The 18,911-nt window shown below is 44.0% G+C and overlaps 1 protein-coding gene across 3 annotated transcripts; it reads right to left on the reverse strand.

The window, feature by feature from the left end:
* Window positions 1–18,550, reverse strand: RSPH9 (radial spoke head component 9). Of its 3 annotated transcripts, none has more exons than XM_050316946.1 (5): window positions 18,287–18,550; window positions 17,958–18,120; window positions 17,243–17,372; window positions 16,562–16,708; window positions 1–262 (listed from the first exon to the last, which is right to left on the reverse strand). In XM_050316946.1, the coding sequence occupies exons 1-5, from the start codon at window positions 18,511–18,513 to the stop codon at window positions 102–104; spliced, it is 828 nt and encodes a 275-aa protein (XP_050172903.1). In that variant the 5' UTR covers window positions 18,514–18,550; the 3' UTR covers window positions 1–101. The 3 variants fall into 3 exon arrangements, with proteins under 3 accessions (XP_050172903.1, XP_050172905.1, XP_050172904.1); XM_050316947.1 differs by lacking the exon at window positions 1–262 and adding an exon at window positions 9,531–14,423; XM_050316948.1 differs by lacking the exon at window positions 16,562–16,708.
* Between the last annotated feature and the right edge of the window lie 361 nt (window positions 18,551–18,911).

Genomic DNA, 18,911 nt, shown 5'->3' on the forward strand with positions numbered 1-18,911 from the left:
GAGGTTTCACACATTTATTAGAACAAGCAGTAAACAAAAATCTACTAACAATAAAATCAAAATGTTCTTTAGTTTTTTAGTCCTTGTGGCAGACAGGAGAGTCACAGCATGAAGGGTAGATCCATGTTCTTCTCACCAGTGCCGAAGTAGATGTAGCCGTATTGCTTGGTCATTGGGACATGGTAGAACGTCAGTCCCAGCCACAGCAGGCTCCGCAGCACCACCACAGCACCTCCCTTCTCTACCTGGACACTCCAGCAGCCTGTGCGAGAAGATGTGCAAGTGAATCACTGGACAAGAGAAAGAGGCAGCGTTCCTGGAACAAGTTGTCCCTAAGCTGAAAGAAGGACTGCCATGGGTTCTGCCTGACCAGTGAACAGTGCACGAGGCTGCACTGGAGTTTGTGACACCTGAAAAGAGGGAAGTCAGGGAGACCAGAAACCTCAATGCTCTTTTTTTGTCACTTAAGCACTACAGACAGCCCTTGTTTCCAGCTGTCTGTGTCTCAGTTCACATAGTAGCATATTCCCATGGCTAAGTTGGTAATGTCATATGCGTCACAGGAAGGGACCCCTTGCGCTCCAGACTTGTATAGTTGATTCCCAGGAGAGGCTCCAGCTATTCTTGGCTGTTTCTGAGTGGGCAGCAGTTATTCTAACAAGCTCTGCCACCTACTTGGTCTAGCTAATAGCTATAGAGAGCCAAGATGAGCTATAGCAATCCTACATAGGTATGAAATTTGTCCTTAAAATAAACTTAACTTAGCGTTAGTAGTGGGGAGAGGAAGAAGGTACTTTCCTGATACAGTGATTGGCAAAGAGGGAGAAAGTGAAAAGCAGGGTATTTCCTATCTCTGAGAAATTTACGGAAAAGGTTAATTCTCTTCAGTCTTTCTTGGCTCCACCATTGAAGAGGATGTGCGTGGTAGGGGCAAAGGGATTAGTTTCCACATTAGTTTGGCTTTGGCTCCGCAGAGGAGGTTCAGAGCCAGTGTGAAAATGCAGTTTCTTCTGGATGCAAGGAGCTCTGAGCCACTGAGTATTTATTTTGCATCTGACATGACAGCCTGGGAACTATGCCAGAGGGGAGGGGGGATGAAGAATCAACTTGGATTCAATGCTGGAGGGCTAGGAGCTTCCAGGAGAAGAAAATACCAGCTTCAGCACCAAATCGGTAATGCCTAGAGGCTACAGTGTAGGAAAGAAGGTTCCTGCTGAATACCCATTTAAAAGAAAAAGGAGCAGGCCCAGATTTTTTAAAAAATTGCAGTTTGAGCTGTCAGGCCCAGAGTCAAGCAGTCAGCCTACTTGCACCCAAAGCCAATATCTGCCAGTTCCAGAGTAAGCAGAAAGTCCATAATGTGCTGGGCCAGTTAGGCGGTATTCATCCTTGTAGATAATTTTAGGCTCATCAATTTGTGCTATGACTCATGCTTACTCATGTCATGGTTAGCCTGGGGAAGGGCTTCTGTGATTGCTGTCAGCTGCCAGTTCTCCCCACTCACTTGTGACTCTTGGCCAATTTTAGTCACATCCGACAAAGGGCTGAAAGGCTTTAACACCGCAAGTTCCTACAACAGGTCTCCCCCAGGAGGTCCAAGGATTGACTGCAGCTCCTGAAGCTATTTGTTTGGTCTGCCAGCAAGGAAGCGCAGGCTTTGAGGCTTGCCAGGCAGCCATGAGGCAGCAGCTAGCTGGGCAATCCGTGTTTGTGTAGTGTTGGGCTCTTGCGTGCTCGCTCGTGGTACATGTAGTCTCTTACACAGTTCATGGCAAACTACAGTAGGTGAGGGCTTGAGGGAAGATGAGAAGTTGAGGGAAATGTTTATGTGGTAACTGCAGAATCAGAAAGGAGCAACACAATTCAAAGCACTGTAATACCAGTTCTTGTGATTTGTGCTGCTCACCTGTTACTCTGTCTCTTTTCTTTGTATTTGTGTACTTTTCAAAAGCTTCTCGGACACCATTGTTTCCCATGTCTCCTTCAGTAGGAAGTTACACGGGTTTGTTATACTATAATATGCCCAAGTCCTGTGTCATCCTTTATGTTACCTGTCAAAGTACCCTCTTCAGTCATGTGCAAACACAGAACTCGGTGAAGAGCAAGAATGCCTATCTCCTTTCTGACAGACTGACTAGCTGCCAGACAGAAGTACAAAAGAGACTTCCACAGGAGATTTCTGCTCTGGAGAACTTCTGACTCACTCCACTCCACGTTTCCACTAAAGACAAAGAGCTGGGATCCCAGTAAAGCAGAGCACTACTTAATATGGGAGGGTCAATACAGGTGTGTGCCATCTTTCAGCATTACTTGCACTATTACATTCTTTGAGCATGTCCTAGTTAAAACACAAGATGTCTTCATAAGCAGTGGTTTCACATACAAGGCAACCCAAATCTCCCATCCAGTCTCTCCAGTGCCACACAGGCAGACACAAACTAGTCTAGATCTTTTTCATACTTAGAGTAAAAATACATATTATGGTTCAGCCACTAGGATTAGAAATTCTGATTGAGTGGGTCTCCGACAAAATCTGCATGTTCTTGAGAAACTTCACCAGTTGGATAGCATGGAAACCCAGATGAAGATCACTTCGCTACAAGGCAGATTATCCAGTGACTGAAGCACTAACAGTCATCTGCTGTCAAAGGACAAGCTTTCAGTTTCTTGAACTTTGTTTCTAGAAGTTTTCAGCATTTGCCAGTGGTAGTAGCGTGACTATGCATAGCAGTGTTTAGCAACAAGTGGCAAGCAAATAGGTCTAAATGTAGTAGTGACCAATAACTTTCTCAATTTCTCCTGTGAACTGACTTTGCTCCCAGTGCAGGGTTCCTGCAGCTTGAACTTGGAGAAACGATCTGCAAGCCCTTTATCTAAATACTGGTAGTTCTTGCTGCAGATTGGTTTGCGGGAAAGGGGAGGATGACACATTGTAAACTTTTGGAAAAGTTTCTCTGACAAAAAGATAATGGAATGAGGAACTCTCATTGTCTTTGATTTAGGACCAGTCCTCTGAGAAGCAAGTCTGTCAAGAATAGGACTGTGCCTTGCCTTGCTGGGTGGTGAAAGCCTTTAGGGATTATCTAATTTGCTGATGCCTCCCAACATACTGGAAGCATCCAACAGTCTGGGGTACATGTGATAACTTGTATATGTTTGTGTACACACATGAACCTTGTACCCCAAACTATTTACAAAGAACAAAAAGAGATGCCTGGAGCATGACAAATGGAAAAGGTGAGAGGGCAAACAGGGATATTAATGCTCTTGTAATTATATCTACATTCAGACATCTTTTTGTTGGACAAATTCACAGGGGAGGTAGAGTAAATCAAGTTCAACATTATTAAATTCCCATATCTGTGCTCTGAGGCAAGAGAGTACACCGATCCATGATTTTCTCAGAACATTTACCCAGTGGCACACAGGCTTATCAATCTCAGCAGAATATTCATCAGCAGTTAACTCTGCTGATCAAAGGAACTTCCCATGCACCTTCACACCTGACAGAAATGGACAGATGTAATCGAAGACACTTCCATTCACTTTCGTTCTAGATCTCTGATGTCTGTCATGTGCACCTGCTGTAGTTCCCCAGCGTCTGTCCAAGCTGCAAAATCTCAAAGGGCTCATATTTGTCATTTCATAAATATGAGACCTTTGGGGAATATTATTATTGTTACACTTTTCAGCTCTTCTCTGGCCATTCATTCTGCATCTAATTCTATGCAAATATGGACAGTTAAGTTTTGCTGATGCTGCATAGGTCTTCCTGTGAAATGAGGACCTGAACAAAACAAGCAGGTTACTTAAGGCCAATCCCAACTGGACTAGCACAACAAAGGTTGAGAACAGGAAAAAATTACAAGAAGCTGCTGGGAACTGTAATGTCATTTTCACTCAGTTCCTGTTTTCAGCCAGAATGATCCTTAGTCCTAGAGCTGCTCTTTATTCTGCAGAGCGAAAGAGTAGCAGCAGTGCCACCTTCCACCTTTTACTAACCAGGTCACTGGGGACATTTTTCTAACCCAGTTATCAAAGATGATTTATTCAATGTACTTTTCCAAACTGGACTTTTGCAACACACAAAACCCATTCAGAAACTGCATTTGATACAAAATGCTGGTGTGTCTTCTTAGTAGATGGCACATTAAAGTTCTGGAACATATCTGAATTCTTTGGCCCTTTTCTTTAAAGGAAGAAATTAGAGCCAGTTATCTCCATACTTTTTTTTTCCCCCCATACCTCACCACTTTAACAGTATTTGAGGAAATGGTGCAGAAAACAAAATTTGAACTCACTAAACATGGAGAAAGTTGTTCTCTTGGAAAAATCCAAAGCACTTGTATTCTTTCCATCACAGCTCAAATCTCACAGTATTCAAACAAGATGCTTTTTCAGGCCCACCTTTCTTGTAGGAGTTTGAAATACAGATGTCATAAATCACTCTAAAAGTACTTTAATCAGTACCTAATGAACAGTATGAAATAATAGCTCAAAATGAATATACCTTATTTCTCCTTCAAGAGAAAGTCTTAAAAATGGATATGATAATACAATATTAAAAGATTAGGAGAATTGTGAAAATTAAATGCTGATTTTATCCTTATTTTTTTCTTTCTCCTTTTTTTTTTAAACTTCCCTGCTATTGCAAATGGTTCTTGGAGTAAAATCATTGCATAGGTAGCTGTAGGTCTGTATTACTATAAAAATGCAGAAGCAGGCTGCTGGGTTCAAATCCCTTCTAACATTGGCTGAGAATATCCCATGGCAGTCCCTGTGTCAGACAATATGTCTCTTACTGGGAGTCTGGGAAGCTCAAAGCATGAGTCTGTAAGGTACACCAATACTCCTAGATAAAAGTTGTCTAGAAAAAATATTTTTAAAGTACTGTTATTTGCATTGGAGGGAATACAACTAGAACTAGAAGCCAGCAAGTAAAATCTCAATTTCCTAGAGTTAAATACTGATTTTAACTTGTATCTACGTGTGAGCTGTAGCCTGTGCTGCCCCTAAATCAGGCAGCAGAGCTAACTCATCATGCAAAGCTCAGTGAGGTGCAGGGAACTGGAGGTCATTGCTCTCACGCTAGAGTTTTCTACCAGTAACTCTGCTCTGGTGAGTTTCCCAATCTTCAAAATACACTTTTTTAAAAGAGCAAGTTAATTCTTAGGCTGCACCCGGCAAACCTAAGAAAACCAAGCACTGTCTGTGCTGAAACTATTGCCTGTTGCTGCTCCAGAAGGGAAGGGAGGGAGCTGCTGTGTGGGAGGAAAGAGCATGGGAAAAGCATCCGCTGGATGAAGATCTGGAGCTTCCTATTCCCTCTTTGGATTAGGCTGCAGCCTCCACCCCTCCAAACACAGGCAGGAATTCTGAGGAGTTCCTTACATCTTTCCCAAACAAGAAAGTGCTTTGAAGATCCTGATGCTCACCCAGTGTTAAACCACTGCCTTTTTTATGGCCCTTCAACAGCTGCCAGGACACCAGGGCTGAATTTCAAAAGTCAACCTCCTTCTCAGCTGCTTCTTCCTTTCCAGTCGCCAATAGAAATCCCTGTCTCATCCCCCATGTCTGCCTCAGCTATGGGCTGAACCTTGTAATTCACAGAGGCAATAGGGTGCGTGAGACACGAGCTTTTAAACAAAATCCATTTAGGAGGGCTGTTTGCAGAAGAACTTTCCTGCCGTAACTGGTCCACTTTCAGTATGACCTCTTATAACGCTGCTTTGGAGGTGATTCAGCAATGCCTCATTTCAGTTGCAAGCTTGAGAAGAAACAGCCTTAAGAGCTAGACAGCCTGATAGAGAGGCTCCACGTTGCAAAAGCTCACAGAGGGTCATAAAAGTGACATTATCAATTCCTCTTCAAAGGAGGAAAAGTCTCAAGGGGAAAGCAGCTACAGCGTGGTTGCTCTTACTATTAACACAGTATGCTGCCACAAGAGCAAGTTACAATGTATGTTCCTGCAGTTCCTGCAGTTAGTCCTGAGTGAGAGTCAAGCACAGAGTTATGGGACAAATATTAACACCCAGAGAAGGGCATAACCATTCCACTCTGCAAAAGCAGCTCCTCTTGGCTGTGTGACCCCAAGCACTTAGCTCTGACAAAGCCTCGCTACACCCTTGGGATTTAGCTTCCATTTCACTTCAACAGAAAATCCTAAACTGGGAAGAGCTTCCTACTTCTAATTTGGTGTCTGTAAGAAACAAAGACAAATTGCAAAGCAGAGCAGCTGTGAGAAAAGGTCACTGTGCTTTGGCTCTCAACAAATTGTGCCACACGGACGTTTCGTGCACAGCCTATCAGCCATAAGGACACATCCAAACACTCCTATGTGGGGCCCAAACTCCTTCATGCCACTTACTGGCTGCAAACTAAATCTCCTTCATTTGCTTGACACACCACCTGCACCCCATATGTTAACGCTGCTGTCAATATTTCCAATTCCCCATATAACTATTTAATAATAATTAAATAAAAACACAGACTGGTTGCAGGTTCAGTACTATTTTTAAAAGCCTCCAGAGCCAGAAAAGCACAGCTTACAAACAGTCAGATGCTGCCAAGTGGCTCTTGCATGGTCCTAATGCCTGCCATGTCCTTGACACACAAATACAACCATTCCCAAACCTCAAAGTAAAATGATCTTACTTCAGAGGCTTTTCCTCTCCATTATTTTCTCCCACTGGGAACCTGTCTGCAGTAGAAATGATTAAGACTGGCCTGGACCTTCCATTTATACACGAAGAACCTGTTTCCTGCTGACAAGGAAGACAAGAGATTGCAATGCTATCCCAGATGCACGGCACTCAGGTACCTCCACGTACTGGGTGAAATTCAGGCCATTCTTAGAAATCTGACAACAATGCTGCTTAATCCAGTTGAAGCAGGCTCTGCCCTCAAACCCTTATTCCCACCCTCATCACTCTTCCATTACAGAGACCACAGAAGTGTTTATTTACTGCTCAGTGAGCCAGGTCAGTGAAATGATCTGACTAAAAAATATATTAGACAAAAATAATGTTGTTTTTCCAGCTGGAATCTGGCTGCACAGCCAGCAATGCCAACACAAAAGAAGGGACAATACACAGATATAAATGAGCAGCAGAGGACGGGAAGGACTGAAAAAGCTAGCACAGAATACACATCAAATTACATCTTCCCTTATAGCCCTTCTAGTTTGCTCCTTAGTCCTAAATCCAACTGATAAAACAAAAAACAAAACCAAAATTATTCTAATTAAGAAAAAGATGTAGACTGCACAGAAAGCATCCAGAACAAAGATTTGGAATGGGGCTGTGCACTGGAGGAAACAACAAGACAATAAGCAATCAAAACTTATAAGGAGTACAAAAAACTGATTAAAATCCCTGCTATTTGTATTCTGACAACTACAGTACGGATCATTGTGTCTTGGGTCTTCTGTAGTAAATTTAGAAATTGCTCAGAGTGGCAAATCACTCTCCTTCCAAAGCAAGTTTATGCTGGATCTCATCACACTCCATATTTCTTGTTCAGCTGGTCGCTGTGGAAACGTTTTTGGAGCGTGCCAGGAGTCACGTAGCATCTACCTGGGGAGCCCCTGCATTAATCCGTCACCTTCGTGGGCTTCTCTGAGCCCATTGGCTGGTAAGAAGAAAAAGGAGTCTCTCGCCCCTCCCTGCTCCAAATGAAAGACGCTTCCTCTAAATCTTGCTACAGGATTTCAGGCTCAATTCAGCTTCTTTGGGGCCTTTGTCACCAAACAAATGTGATGTCTTTGAAAGAAAGATTAACAGTTTGATGAAAGGATGCAATGGACAGCTTTGTTCTAGCCTGCTTCCCCCTAGAGCTTTCGGTCACTGTCACTTTCTTACCCACGGGAGAATATCTGTCTGACTCTCAGAGGAGATTATGGCCACCTTGTAAGATTTTTACTCTCCTGGTAACAAAGCACTGGCCACTTTGAGGAGGTGATAATGATGAACAGGGGCTGGATTAGGGGCAAAGAACCTCACATTGATCTCTGAATTCTGAGAGAACACAAAGCAGTCGATGCTGGTATTCAAAACCCACCGAATGCTTAGAGCACATCCAATTTGCTCTCCTGCAGGAGGGGCAAGGCCACAAGCCCTGTCAGTCCCCCAGTTGTACTTCCTACCTCATCATCAAATTAGCAGGGCTAGTTAAAAGAACTTGGAATGAGGAACAGATGGCACAGATTATAAACTGTTGATGTTTTCATACTAAACTAGATATGAATTCTGGACCAAATTACCCCAAGAGTTACTGTTTTCTGAGAAGACTGTCCCATGGAGCATATCCACACAGCACAGTGCAGTGTTGATACTCAAGCTAATTCTGAACACTAAAGATGGCTGAGCATTTTTCAATGCCTGGGATAGCCTAGCCATCTCTGCACAGCACAACTGCTTTACAAATATACCCATAGATGAACTGTCCCTTGTCCTTCTCCCTCCACACACAGCCACACACCCCTTCAGCATGCACAATTTCCATCCATATGATATTTGTGTACAGTGAAATAAGACAATGCCCACTCGACTTCCTCCCTGCAAGAGCTCCGTGGCCAAAGGAGCAGCAAACAGCAAAGCAAAGCTGTATTTCGGGCTGGCACCAATGCCAACGGCTGCACAGGCAGGAGCTGCCACTCGTTACGTGGAGCCCCTTCAGAGACAGATCACTCCTAGCAAAAGCTGACCTCGTTCTGACTTCAGTGACACACAGCCTGTCCTAGGATTTCCCCCACAAGTAATTTTTCATTGTTCCCTAGAGAAAGGGTTAGGCCAAGGCTGACTGATGTGGTGATAAAACTACAACTTCTGGTTCTATGAGGCTTTACCAGCATTTCCCATCAGTTCAGCAAGAAGTTCATCTCCTTTTCATGTCCAACGAACCCCGAGCTGAAATGGAGACAGGGTGGGTCATGATTTCTTTCACTGAGGAGAAAAAAAACTTCAAATACAATCCTTGGATACTAGCTGCGAAGACTCTGCTTCTGTCCTCATTCTTTCACTACAGCAGTCAGAAGGGCAAAGGACTCCACCACAGCTCTCAGTTGACAGGCAGCCCTACTCCGATATAAACTGGTCCAAGATCTCTGATTAAACAAGACCCCTGAGGTGATACAGAGCTAGGACCCAAAAGCAGTGAATGCACTGCTCTATTAACCATAGACACAAAGCCCAAGGAAAGCAGACTCCTTTCCAGAAATCAAGGCAGACCATGATCAGCCAGTCAAAAGCTATAATACTGGCTGGCTCTGGAGTCCTCCTGCTGTGCTCCCACGTGAGAGGTTCCAATCTGATCTTGAACTCCTGAGCTGGCAGCACCCCAGCTTCTAGGAGTGACATATTGTCTTGTTTCCAGGTAACTCTCTTGGGTCACCACAGCAATGGCTTTAACAGCCTCTAAAGCTTCCCAGTCCACACAACGCTAGCAAAAATGAAGAGTGCCTCTACTTTTGAAGTATGTAGGGGACACACTTATGTATTTGTGCATGTCCATTGCATGCTTGTGATTGCTAATGATGCTAAGAAAGCTACTGAAAAACCCAGTGACAATTCCAGAAATTGCCTAGGTTTGGAAGGGAGAGAGTATCTTCCCTATACCTGCAGTGCAGGAGGCCAGTATATCATACACAGTCCAGAAACTCAGGCCATACCTTCTCGGTTTGATGCTGCTCTTGGTGCTTTTCTTTCTGTTTTACTTTTCTGTGGTTTCCTTTCTGAGCTCACTGACATTGCTGGCACCATAGTGCACCCTGCTGGAAGATAGCAGCTAGAGCCATCATGAAATTATTTCTAGGGATGGCCGACTTCAGTTTTAAGAGAGAATTCCAGGTGCCAATGCTTTTACTAATAACCCACTGGGCCAGGTTCTGGGTTCACTTTTCGGATCTGAAATCCGACTGTTGTCAGGCACACACTAATCTGTTCTTCTCTAACACTGTTCTAAGGCTTGTTTGTCAAAACCACTTGTATAAATGCCAGGTAATTCCATGAGATTACTGTAGTTCAGTTTCACACACACACCAAGCCCTAGGACAAATCCAACGAGGAATGAGGATAGCTGTGAGCCATGCTAGATATTTCAGTCTACATTTTGGTTACCTCTTTTTATCCTTGCAGACATGAAGCACTGCCCTCTCATTTATTATGAGTCTTTTAGTTTGGATTTCAGCGAGACAGCTTGAAAAGCCTTGTCCCCGTGTGGCTCTTGGCAGGCTAAGAAGTAAAGTGCTCTTGCTCTCGGCTTTCACAGAGCTGGGGAGGTGCTGCTTATTGTTAAGCAATGAAAGGGGAGGGCTCAGGTCACATCTGTGAAATGTTAGCAGAGAAGGGAGGCTGGGTGAAAGTAGGTGGCCAGCACAGCATAGCACTTTGCTGGATTTTGCAAGGCCACTGGGGAGATAGGCAGCCATTTGTCTTACAGCCCTGATAACGGGCCCTTGCGCTCTGCTGGCGGGCTGGGGCTGTAAATACCTCTGCAGACACAGGCTCTTCAAATGGCTGGAGTCCGAGGCTGATAGGGGATTAATCGCCTTGAAGGCTGGGGAGGAAGGGGGAAGGGCCGAAAGGGAGTTAATTAGCTGTGTTAATGCGTGGAGATAAAGCAGGGTTTTGCCTCCTGGTTTTGTTCCATCCTGCACCCGGGCTTTTGGGACAGCCAAGTGGGGCTGCCAAAATGGCCTTTGAGAGTGTCCACGGAGACTATCTCCCACTTAGAAATGCAACCCCTCCATCTTCAAGGGCCCATTAAGCACCAGCTTTTGCTAAACCGATAAAGAGTGTGCCAATGAAGCTTAGAGGACAGAAGGTTAGCATTCTAACTCACACTACTGTTCAGCAAGTTTACAGAAAGGCTAGTGCCCAAAGTATTCAGCCAAGGAAAAGGCCACAAATCCCTTTGTAATGCTGTATGAGGAATGCTCCAAAACCACTGTACTTTCAGATGAAGAAATAGAGCTACAGACCAAGTGGCTATCACTTCCTCCACAGTCAAAATGGTAAAGGAGGTGAAATGATCTTCTGTCTAAGCACTTGTCTTCTAATTTAATCTTAAACAGCAAGTAGACAAGACTCACTGTGATGCATCCTGCCACTGTATACCCATTTAGATTGATGCTATAAAATTTCTCCTGGCATTAGAGTCAGCAATTACATCTGAAGGGTCTCAGCTCCCCAGATTAACATTCACAACTGACAGCAGCAAATCAGCAAACTCTTTAGTCCTCTTTTGAGCCCTCATGCATCGAAATTCAGAAAGCAGAGTCACTGTTTCAGGAACCCATTGTCACCATTGTGTTATTGTCACTGACAGTGAAGAAGCCCAAGCTGAACATCACTCTCCATGGTTGTCATCAAGTTTATGGCCAGGCATACCAGGAATCTGGACTCCTACATACCATTAAAACTCTGCCCATTAAACTGAACTCAGTTACTCATGTCTGGGACTATCAACTTATATTTTCATTTGGCTGAAACACCGTTTCCAGGAAGATATCCAGCATGATGTTAAGATGCCAAGAGACAGGCTCATCTATTACCCTTGCTAGCTGGTAATAATTTCATTGTTAAAAATTTTATCTAATTGTTCATTTTAGGTTTTCTGGCTATAATATTTAGCTGCTGATCCCTGTTATGCCTTTCTCTGCTATAATAATTAGATCTTCAGTACCCAATACTGAAACTCCACAGAGCATTTACACAGTGCAATACAGCCGTTCTCGTGGTCTTTTCTGCAAGATAAAGATTGAACTGTTTGTGTCTCTCACCAGCCCTTGAATCATTTTATGTCTCTTTTCTGCAACTCTCCGGTTTTGCAATGTGCAGTAATCCAGTCCTGATTCCACTAACACTATATGCAGAAATACAGTCACCTCCCTGTTCCTCTTTGCTACGCCCTTGTTTATGTATCTGCAGATCAAATTAACCATTTATGTCTCAGGATCAGACTGGGACCTGATGTTCAGTGGGTTGTGCCTGGATTTCTTTTAAGAGCTACAGCTTCCAGAATATAAATCTAAAAATCTGGCTTCCAGTCCTTACCTGTACATATGTGACTTTGCAGGTAGCTACATCTAGATCTCTGTATCTATCCTACCTTTGTCATTATTTCTCTCTCCATCAGTCCTTTACTTCTAGATCATTTGTAAGTAAGTTGAAGAATATCAATACTGGCACTGGTCCCAGCTGAAGCCCCTTCTGACCCCTTCCAGAAATACACCCATTTGGTGATTTCTGAATCTCAACTACTAAAGAAGATGAAGTTTAGGGGGGAAATTCTGCAATGCTGGGATTTATTAAAGGTTAGTATGCCCCAAGTCTCCTGAGATAATGATTTCAGAAGTAACTAATTTGACTGCCATTTTAATTCTTTTGACTCACAGGCGAGGTTGTTTAACTCTTCCCTCTCTTAGCAAACAGTCTGAAAGCTGTCTGAAAAAGTATTTTATTGTCTTTGTTTAATGTGAGTCCATATTCTTTACAAAAACAAACCAGAAAAAAATATTGAGGACTTATGCCCTTGCACATTCTTACCAGCCTTTTTACCGTCACCATTTAGTGACAGTTTCCAATAGCATTACTATGCTTTCTTTTCTTCTCAATATAGTTGAAATAAATCTGTCTTACCGTTGTCATGGACTACTCCAGGTTATTCTGGCTCCCTTTGTCATTTTCTACTCATTATAAATTCCAATTTATATCATTGTCATTAATTGTTCCAAACTTTCTGCATTTCCTTTCATGTGTCTTTTTAAATTCTAATTTCTGCTCCTATTCTACAAGTGAACTGTGGTAGGCTTTCAGCCAAAACCAGCTATTTATTGACTGGTAGTCATGGCTTTTGAAGAAAGTCTTCTCGTATAAAACCTAATTCCACTCATATCTTTTCCTATCTAGACATACCTCCCCACCCACATCAGTTTTTAACAGTGTCCTGTTGGCATCCCTTCTCTCCATATCAAAGTGATCTGAGTCAGTAATCTGTAACAAACCCTCAGAGTCAAGTTAATGCTTTTCTGAACTGTAGTTTGAAAGTGCCAAAGAACTGCATTCTCCACCCCTGTCTCACATCCTCCCAAGCTTTCCCCTCTACACTAGTACCTCAGGCTTTGTCTCACCCCCTTTCTTTAACCTTGTGGAATGGAACACAGTCTGATCTGATACCACGGTCACAGTAAAATCAACCTTCACCCTCTATTTTCACTTTCCCCATCATGTCAATGCCTGACAAGTGACTGTTATTTCGTATCTCCACAACATTAGGTCATCAAGTGAAAATACTGTAGGCATGATAGGAATTATTGCTGTTTGCTTTGCCATTCCATTATCCACAAGCAGATGTAAAATTGCCACAAGCCTAGTTCCTGAAATAGTATGTTTAGGGTTCCAAATTGCATGCAGCAGAGAGGACCATGCTGGCAACATGCCAGCAGCTGAAAGGCCACATCTAATTGTGCATAAAGTTGAGCAGATTGTCTGCTTAGACTAGAGCAAACAAGCTTATCTTTAATGCAGACATATGGCCAGCAAAACCTACAGATCCCAACATGCAACGTCCTGGCCAGCTGGCCACTTGGATCAGAATGAAGCTTTACATGATCTGATACTGTAGTGTCAGAAGATCAGCATTGCAACCCCTTCACGTTCATGCTTTTGAGGCAAGACACTTTTCTCTACAATCATTTTTAAAAATGTATTTTTTAATAAAAGCTAAGTCACACCATCACTTGTCTGTGGGAGCTGAGACATCAAGAATAAACAGACAGACCCACTGAATGATTAAAGGAGGAGCATCGATATATTCTGAACTCTTAAAAGTGTACAGATAACCTGATAGATAGACACACAGACAGAATTTGGAACCTGCAAACACCGCAGATATCACTGGTAAAGATAAGGATGGCAGACAGTTTTGTTAAAAACCTCCAGGTTTTCCAGTTTTGCACTAAACTCTGCTTTTACCATTGTTGCCTTTATTCAACCCACTTTTAACTTCCTTTCTTCCCACTTCTCAGCTGTCATATAAAATGTTCTCTCTGCCTCCAACTTTCCATTCTGTAAGACACCTCTGCTCTCCTAGTAATGATACACCATACATTTTATGACAGTTACCCCCTTGACAGCCATCACAGATGCTAAGTCTCCAATTAATAGAGAAAACTATTCAACAGAGTTCTTACTCTAAGACAGGTTAAAATCAGCCCTGAATCTCTCAGTCCTGTTCTTTAGGTCTTTTAAAATGTAGGGGAATTCCAGCTATTGCAGGCTGGGAACATCACTCCCATGTTGCATATCCACAGTCCACTTCTTGTGTATTTGTTGAGGACAGAGACAATTCTGGCTTCAGTCACAATTGTAGATGCAGTAAGTTTGGCAATTCCTACTTCTGACAGTAACTGCTCCAGAGAGGATCTAACCAGGAAAGGCAAGAAAAACTTCAGGTCAAAATGAGGGGATTTGCCAGAACTATGAACAACACATCATGAAATAGAAAAATCACTGCCTGCTTTTTCTGCTCTGTCAGAACCAACATGCAAAGATGAAGGAAAGTAATCCAAGAACCAGACTTTGAGTGCCTCACAACCAGGAGTGAGTGACTTTGGCAGAGCCATGCTGGTAAAATCAGCAGAAAGCCTGTCTCTGCCCTCTGTTCTTTCCCTACACACACACATTTTCACAAGCAACCAGTACTTTTAGGCAACCTGAATGCTTGTTAAAGAAGGGTGAGTTGATCTTTCTTTAATGTCAGAGCTCCTATCTGCATGTGATAGAGTGCAATTAGAGAAGATACATGCTTTGCTGATCCTGTAACAAATTCCTGTCTTACTTCCTTCACCTGACAAGCTTATTCCATTAATCCCCAGGTTCAGTCCAAAAAGGAGCAGGACAGAACAACCAGAGCTGCACTGGCACCATGATGAATCTTTTCCATTAAGAAACACTCAGCTGCACTTGAGCTCAGGTAGTCTCTGAGAGGAAGATTTTTTTGAGAAGACGGATAGATCTGTGCTAACAGCAACACCCTCCTGGGAAGGGAGCGAAGGTTCATGCTTACATAGATCTCAGGTTGCCACAGGAAGACAAATGCAACAATGGCACAGTTGAGCCCCACTTTCTATCAGCCACTGGGTAAAATAAAGCTACAAGTCAAATTTAATTTGAAGACTTCAACAAAACCGTCATTGGCGTGTCTAACACATAACATGTATCCCTACCAAAAGAGAGAGAGGAAATAAAGGGGGGAGCAGGGGGAAGGCAAACAATAGCAACACCTGAACTACCATACAAAAGAGCAGCTAAAATTTTCTTTGGAGATACTGAGGAACTAATTCCCCTTGCAGTACTCCTTTGAGTCAAAAAGGTCACCTCAGTGAGCCACTCTACGTAAAAATGTGTAGTCTCTCCAGACTACACCTCTGGAAAATGATTGTATCAAGGACACTCCCAGTAAATTGAATAGTGGTTTACATTTTAGTGGTTTATGCTCTGTACAGTCAAAAGTGTTCAGAATTCAGGCAGAAGCTCACTAGGTTTATTCTCAATTCTTTTTTGCCAAAGGGAAGATTGTAATGGGGGATTAACCTTTAAGGGGGGAGCAGGGAAGAGAGAGAGGAGGAGAGAGAGATTGCCTGAAAAGCTATTTACAATACTGGCAATTCACTGTCCCTCCACTCAGTTCCATCTGGCACAGGTCATCTGCTATCCTATCCTACTACTCCAGGATAGGAGTAAAATAGAAAACCTAAAGTTCTGAATGTGTCCGTAGAATCTTCCTAGACAGCAGGATGTACAAACACTTGGTCCAATGCAAAAAAAAAAAAAGTGCAGCACATCAGCAAAAAGCAGTTAGAAACAAATAACAAGCCATTCCCATCTCTTCAGAGAAATATCCTGCCAGAAGAATCCCTGGAAGAGGCTTTAAATATATTTCATGGTTGTCCAGCAGAACAGTGGAGTTGTGAACTGAAAACACATTCCAGTATGCTATCATTTTTTCTCCTTCCACAATTTATAATCCCACCAGAGTACAGACTATTCCACACTACAGCATTTCTAACAGTTTATCAAATGAACTTTTGAATGCAGCCTCTCAGAGATACCAGCTTGGTGTTAATGAGAGTCCATTAAGATAAAGAAGAGCAATACTGGGTGGGACAAGAGGTGTGAAATACTTTAAACCAAATAAATTCCCTCTATCACAGGTGGAGTTATCTCTCCCCATAGGGATACCAGTTTGTCTCCTGGCTTTACAGAAGTCAGGAGAGAATAGGACACTGAGGCAGAGGGGTTAAAACTGCTGGTGTGATCAGGTGTGTTGTGAGGATGTGACAGCCCTAGCACACTTACATCTTACTATTGTAAGAATTAGAATTGCTTAGAATGGGAATTAACTACAATATTTACTAAAGGCTAAAGTTCTTTTACAGATTCACAGAAGCTTCTCCCAGGCATATCACCTATATAGTAATCCAAACCAGTAACCTCGGTGTTTCCTAGAATACTCAAACTGCCTTCCCTTTTATTGCATCTGTTGATTTTCCTCCCTTTACCTTTTGGGATATCATGCTCCAAAGAATCTAGAAAGTCAATGGATGGGTCCAGGTTAGCCTTTTCCAGCAGGGTTTTATTCTTCAGGTTAACAGGCTCAGTGAAATGGAAATAGGAACTTAACTTTTTTGCCTCCACCAAAGACAGACCTGCAAAGAGCCATTGGTGACCATTAATACAGTGAACTATGATAACGTTCATTATGCCATCAGGTATAACATTGTTTCTCTAATGCCCACAGCACAGGCCAAAATCACAATCTTTCTCCAGTAGACTCTGCAGAAGACCACAGGCTTCTCAGAAGGAGGTGTCAGCACTCCCTGATGCTGTGCACTGCAGACCATACTGACTGTAGTCCAGATAAGCAATGGGCACCAAATTGCTAAACATTGACATAAACTACAGTTTTATACAGACATATGAAACTACAGGTTTAATGACTCAGAGCCATTACCGATTCTCCTCTCACTGTCCATAGTTGAATCATGCACCTGACACAAGTGGCACTAGATTCTCTCCTCCCTGTTCCATCTTACCCACGAAAAAAAAAAAACAAACCAAAAACCCAACAACAAAAAAACCCCCCACAAACCTGAAACCCAAACATCAGCTGGAGAAAGTCATCTTAATTTACAGCCTTTATGATACTACAGTTGATACTGATAATGACAATGAGAATTTACCTTCAAAGTGTCTGTTTTCATGCACGGACCCAAGAGGAGTCTTCACAAATGCCCCCCGGGGGACGATACCAACTGCTCTGTCTATCAGTTCTATCGTAGCTATGAGGCGGGCCTCCTCCTTGATCACGGGCTTTAACGAAAAATATGGAAAATTTAAAGGCAGGGATTTCGTTGTTTTCGTTTCTGAAAATAAACTGGAGGTGACAGTAGAAACCACAATGGACTCGTCAGCTTGAAGCCCAATGGCACTAAGACGAGAACAACAAATCAGAGGCTTTTTCTCATAAAATATGACAGAAAATTTGACTAGGGGCAGAGAATTTAGATTCACCAGAGAGCTAACTATCCCTCTCTGGATCCATTCTTTCCTCCCTCTCAATTAAGCTACTTATGACTTGTCGCTTCATTTATAAAGAATGGTGCCTGCAGTTACTATTAAAGCTTCAGAAACTGAAGTGAGAATCTGTACCAATTGCGCATAATAAAGCATAAGAAATATATACTATTTCTGAGCCCTGTAGAACTCCAGGAATAACTGAAGTAAGGTTTCAATCAAGAAGTTGTTGCTACACATTGATAAAGAAGAGGAAATTGTGCATCTTCTGCCTGACCGCAGGTTCGGGCTGATAATTACAAGCAAGGAGGAGGAGCCACCACCTGTCGTGAGTGGCATGACCGTAGCCAAGAGAGTTGGAAAGTGTTTAGCTGTGTTTACCTCCTTACCACCTTCAAACAATTTCTCAGCAGCTTGTGGGTTTATCTCGGCGAAGTTGTACTCGAAAGAAGGATCCCCCTGAAAGCGGCCCTTCAGCTGCTCGGCCTGCGCAACCATCTCCTTGGTCGGCGGTACCAGGAGGCTCCAGTCCAAGCAGTTCAAGCTGCCAACGACAAGCAGGACCTGCCGAGCCCATTAACGAACAGGCCGCTCCGGGCACGGAGAGGCTCCCTCCAGGAGATCCTGACGGCACCCCCCGATTCCCTCCTCTCCCCACCGCCCCAAACGGCAGACCCCCAGGCCCCAGCTGCCCAGGGCGGTCCCCGCACCTGTAGAGGCGGATGCGGGGCGCGGCGCGGTTGGGGCGCAGCCCCTCGGCGATGTAGTAGGCGCCGCGCACGCCCTGGATGCAGCCCCAGAACCAGACCCGCTCGAAGCGGTAGTCGCGCTGCAGCAGCGGCAGCGACAGCCCCAGCGCCGCCCGCTTCTCCGGGCTGAGCCCCACGCCGCCGCCCGCCACCAGCGCCAGCGCCGCGGGCAGCGACTGCGCCTCCATGGCCGCCCCGTTGCCGGGAGACCGCCCGCCCGCCCCGGGCCGCGGCGGGGAGGCCGAGCGACGGCTGCGGGTCACGCCGGGCCTCCGCCAGCGAGGAGAGAGCAGGCAGCGCCCTGGCAGCCTGCGGGCAGCTGCCTGTGCCGGCCCCGTGCACAGCTAACCCCGCCCGGCACCCAGAGATGCTGCTAAGCACGGTAAGGATGCAGCCAGGGATGGCAGGCTGCACACGCCGTTCCTCGGTTTCAAGAGGCCTACACCCAAAGCGGAGTCCACAAAGCAGGAGAGCATACAACTGCATTGCACCTTCGCTAGGATACCACATTTTCCTAGTTTCTTACATGAACAACAGAAAGAAAAAACAAAAACAAAAACCAACAAACAAAAATAAACAAAAAAAC

This window comes from Myiozetetes cayanensis, unplaced genomic scaffold (assembly GCF_022539395.1).
Source record: "Myiozetetes cayanensis isolate MyiCay16 unplaced genomic scaffold, myiCay2020 scf2-11, whole genome shotgun sequence".
In the NCBI taxonomy this organism is placed as follows: Eukaryota; Metazoa; Chordata; class Aves; order Passeriformes; family Tyrannidae; genus Myiozetetes; species Myiozetetes cayanensis.

Coding starts and splice junctions, on each gene's coding strand:
- RSPH9 (XM_050316946.1), bottom strand. CDS start 18,513: ATGGAGGCGCAGTCGCTGCCCGCGGCGCTGGCGCTGGTGGCGGGCGGC. Junction 17,373..17,957: donor TGTTTGAAGGTGGTAAGGAG/GTAAACACAGCT, acceptor TTTTCGTTAAAG/CCCGTGATCAAGGAGGAGGC. Junction 263..16,561: donor GGAGCATGATATCCCAAAAG/GTAAAGGGAGGA, acceptor CTTCTCGCACAG/GCTGCTGGAGTGTCCAGGTA.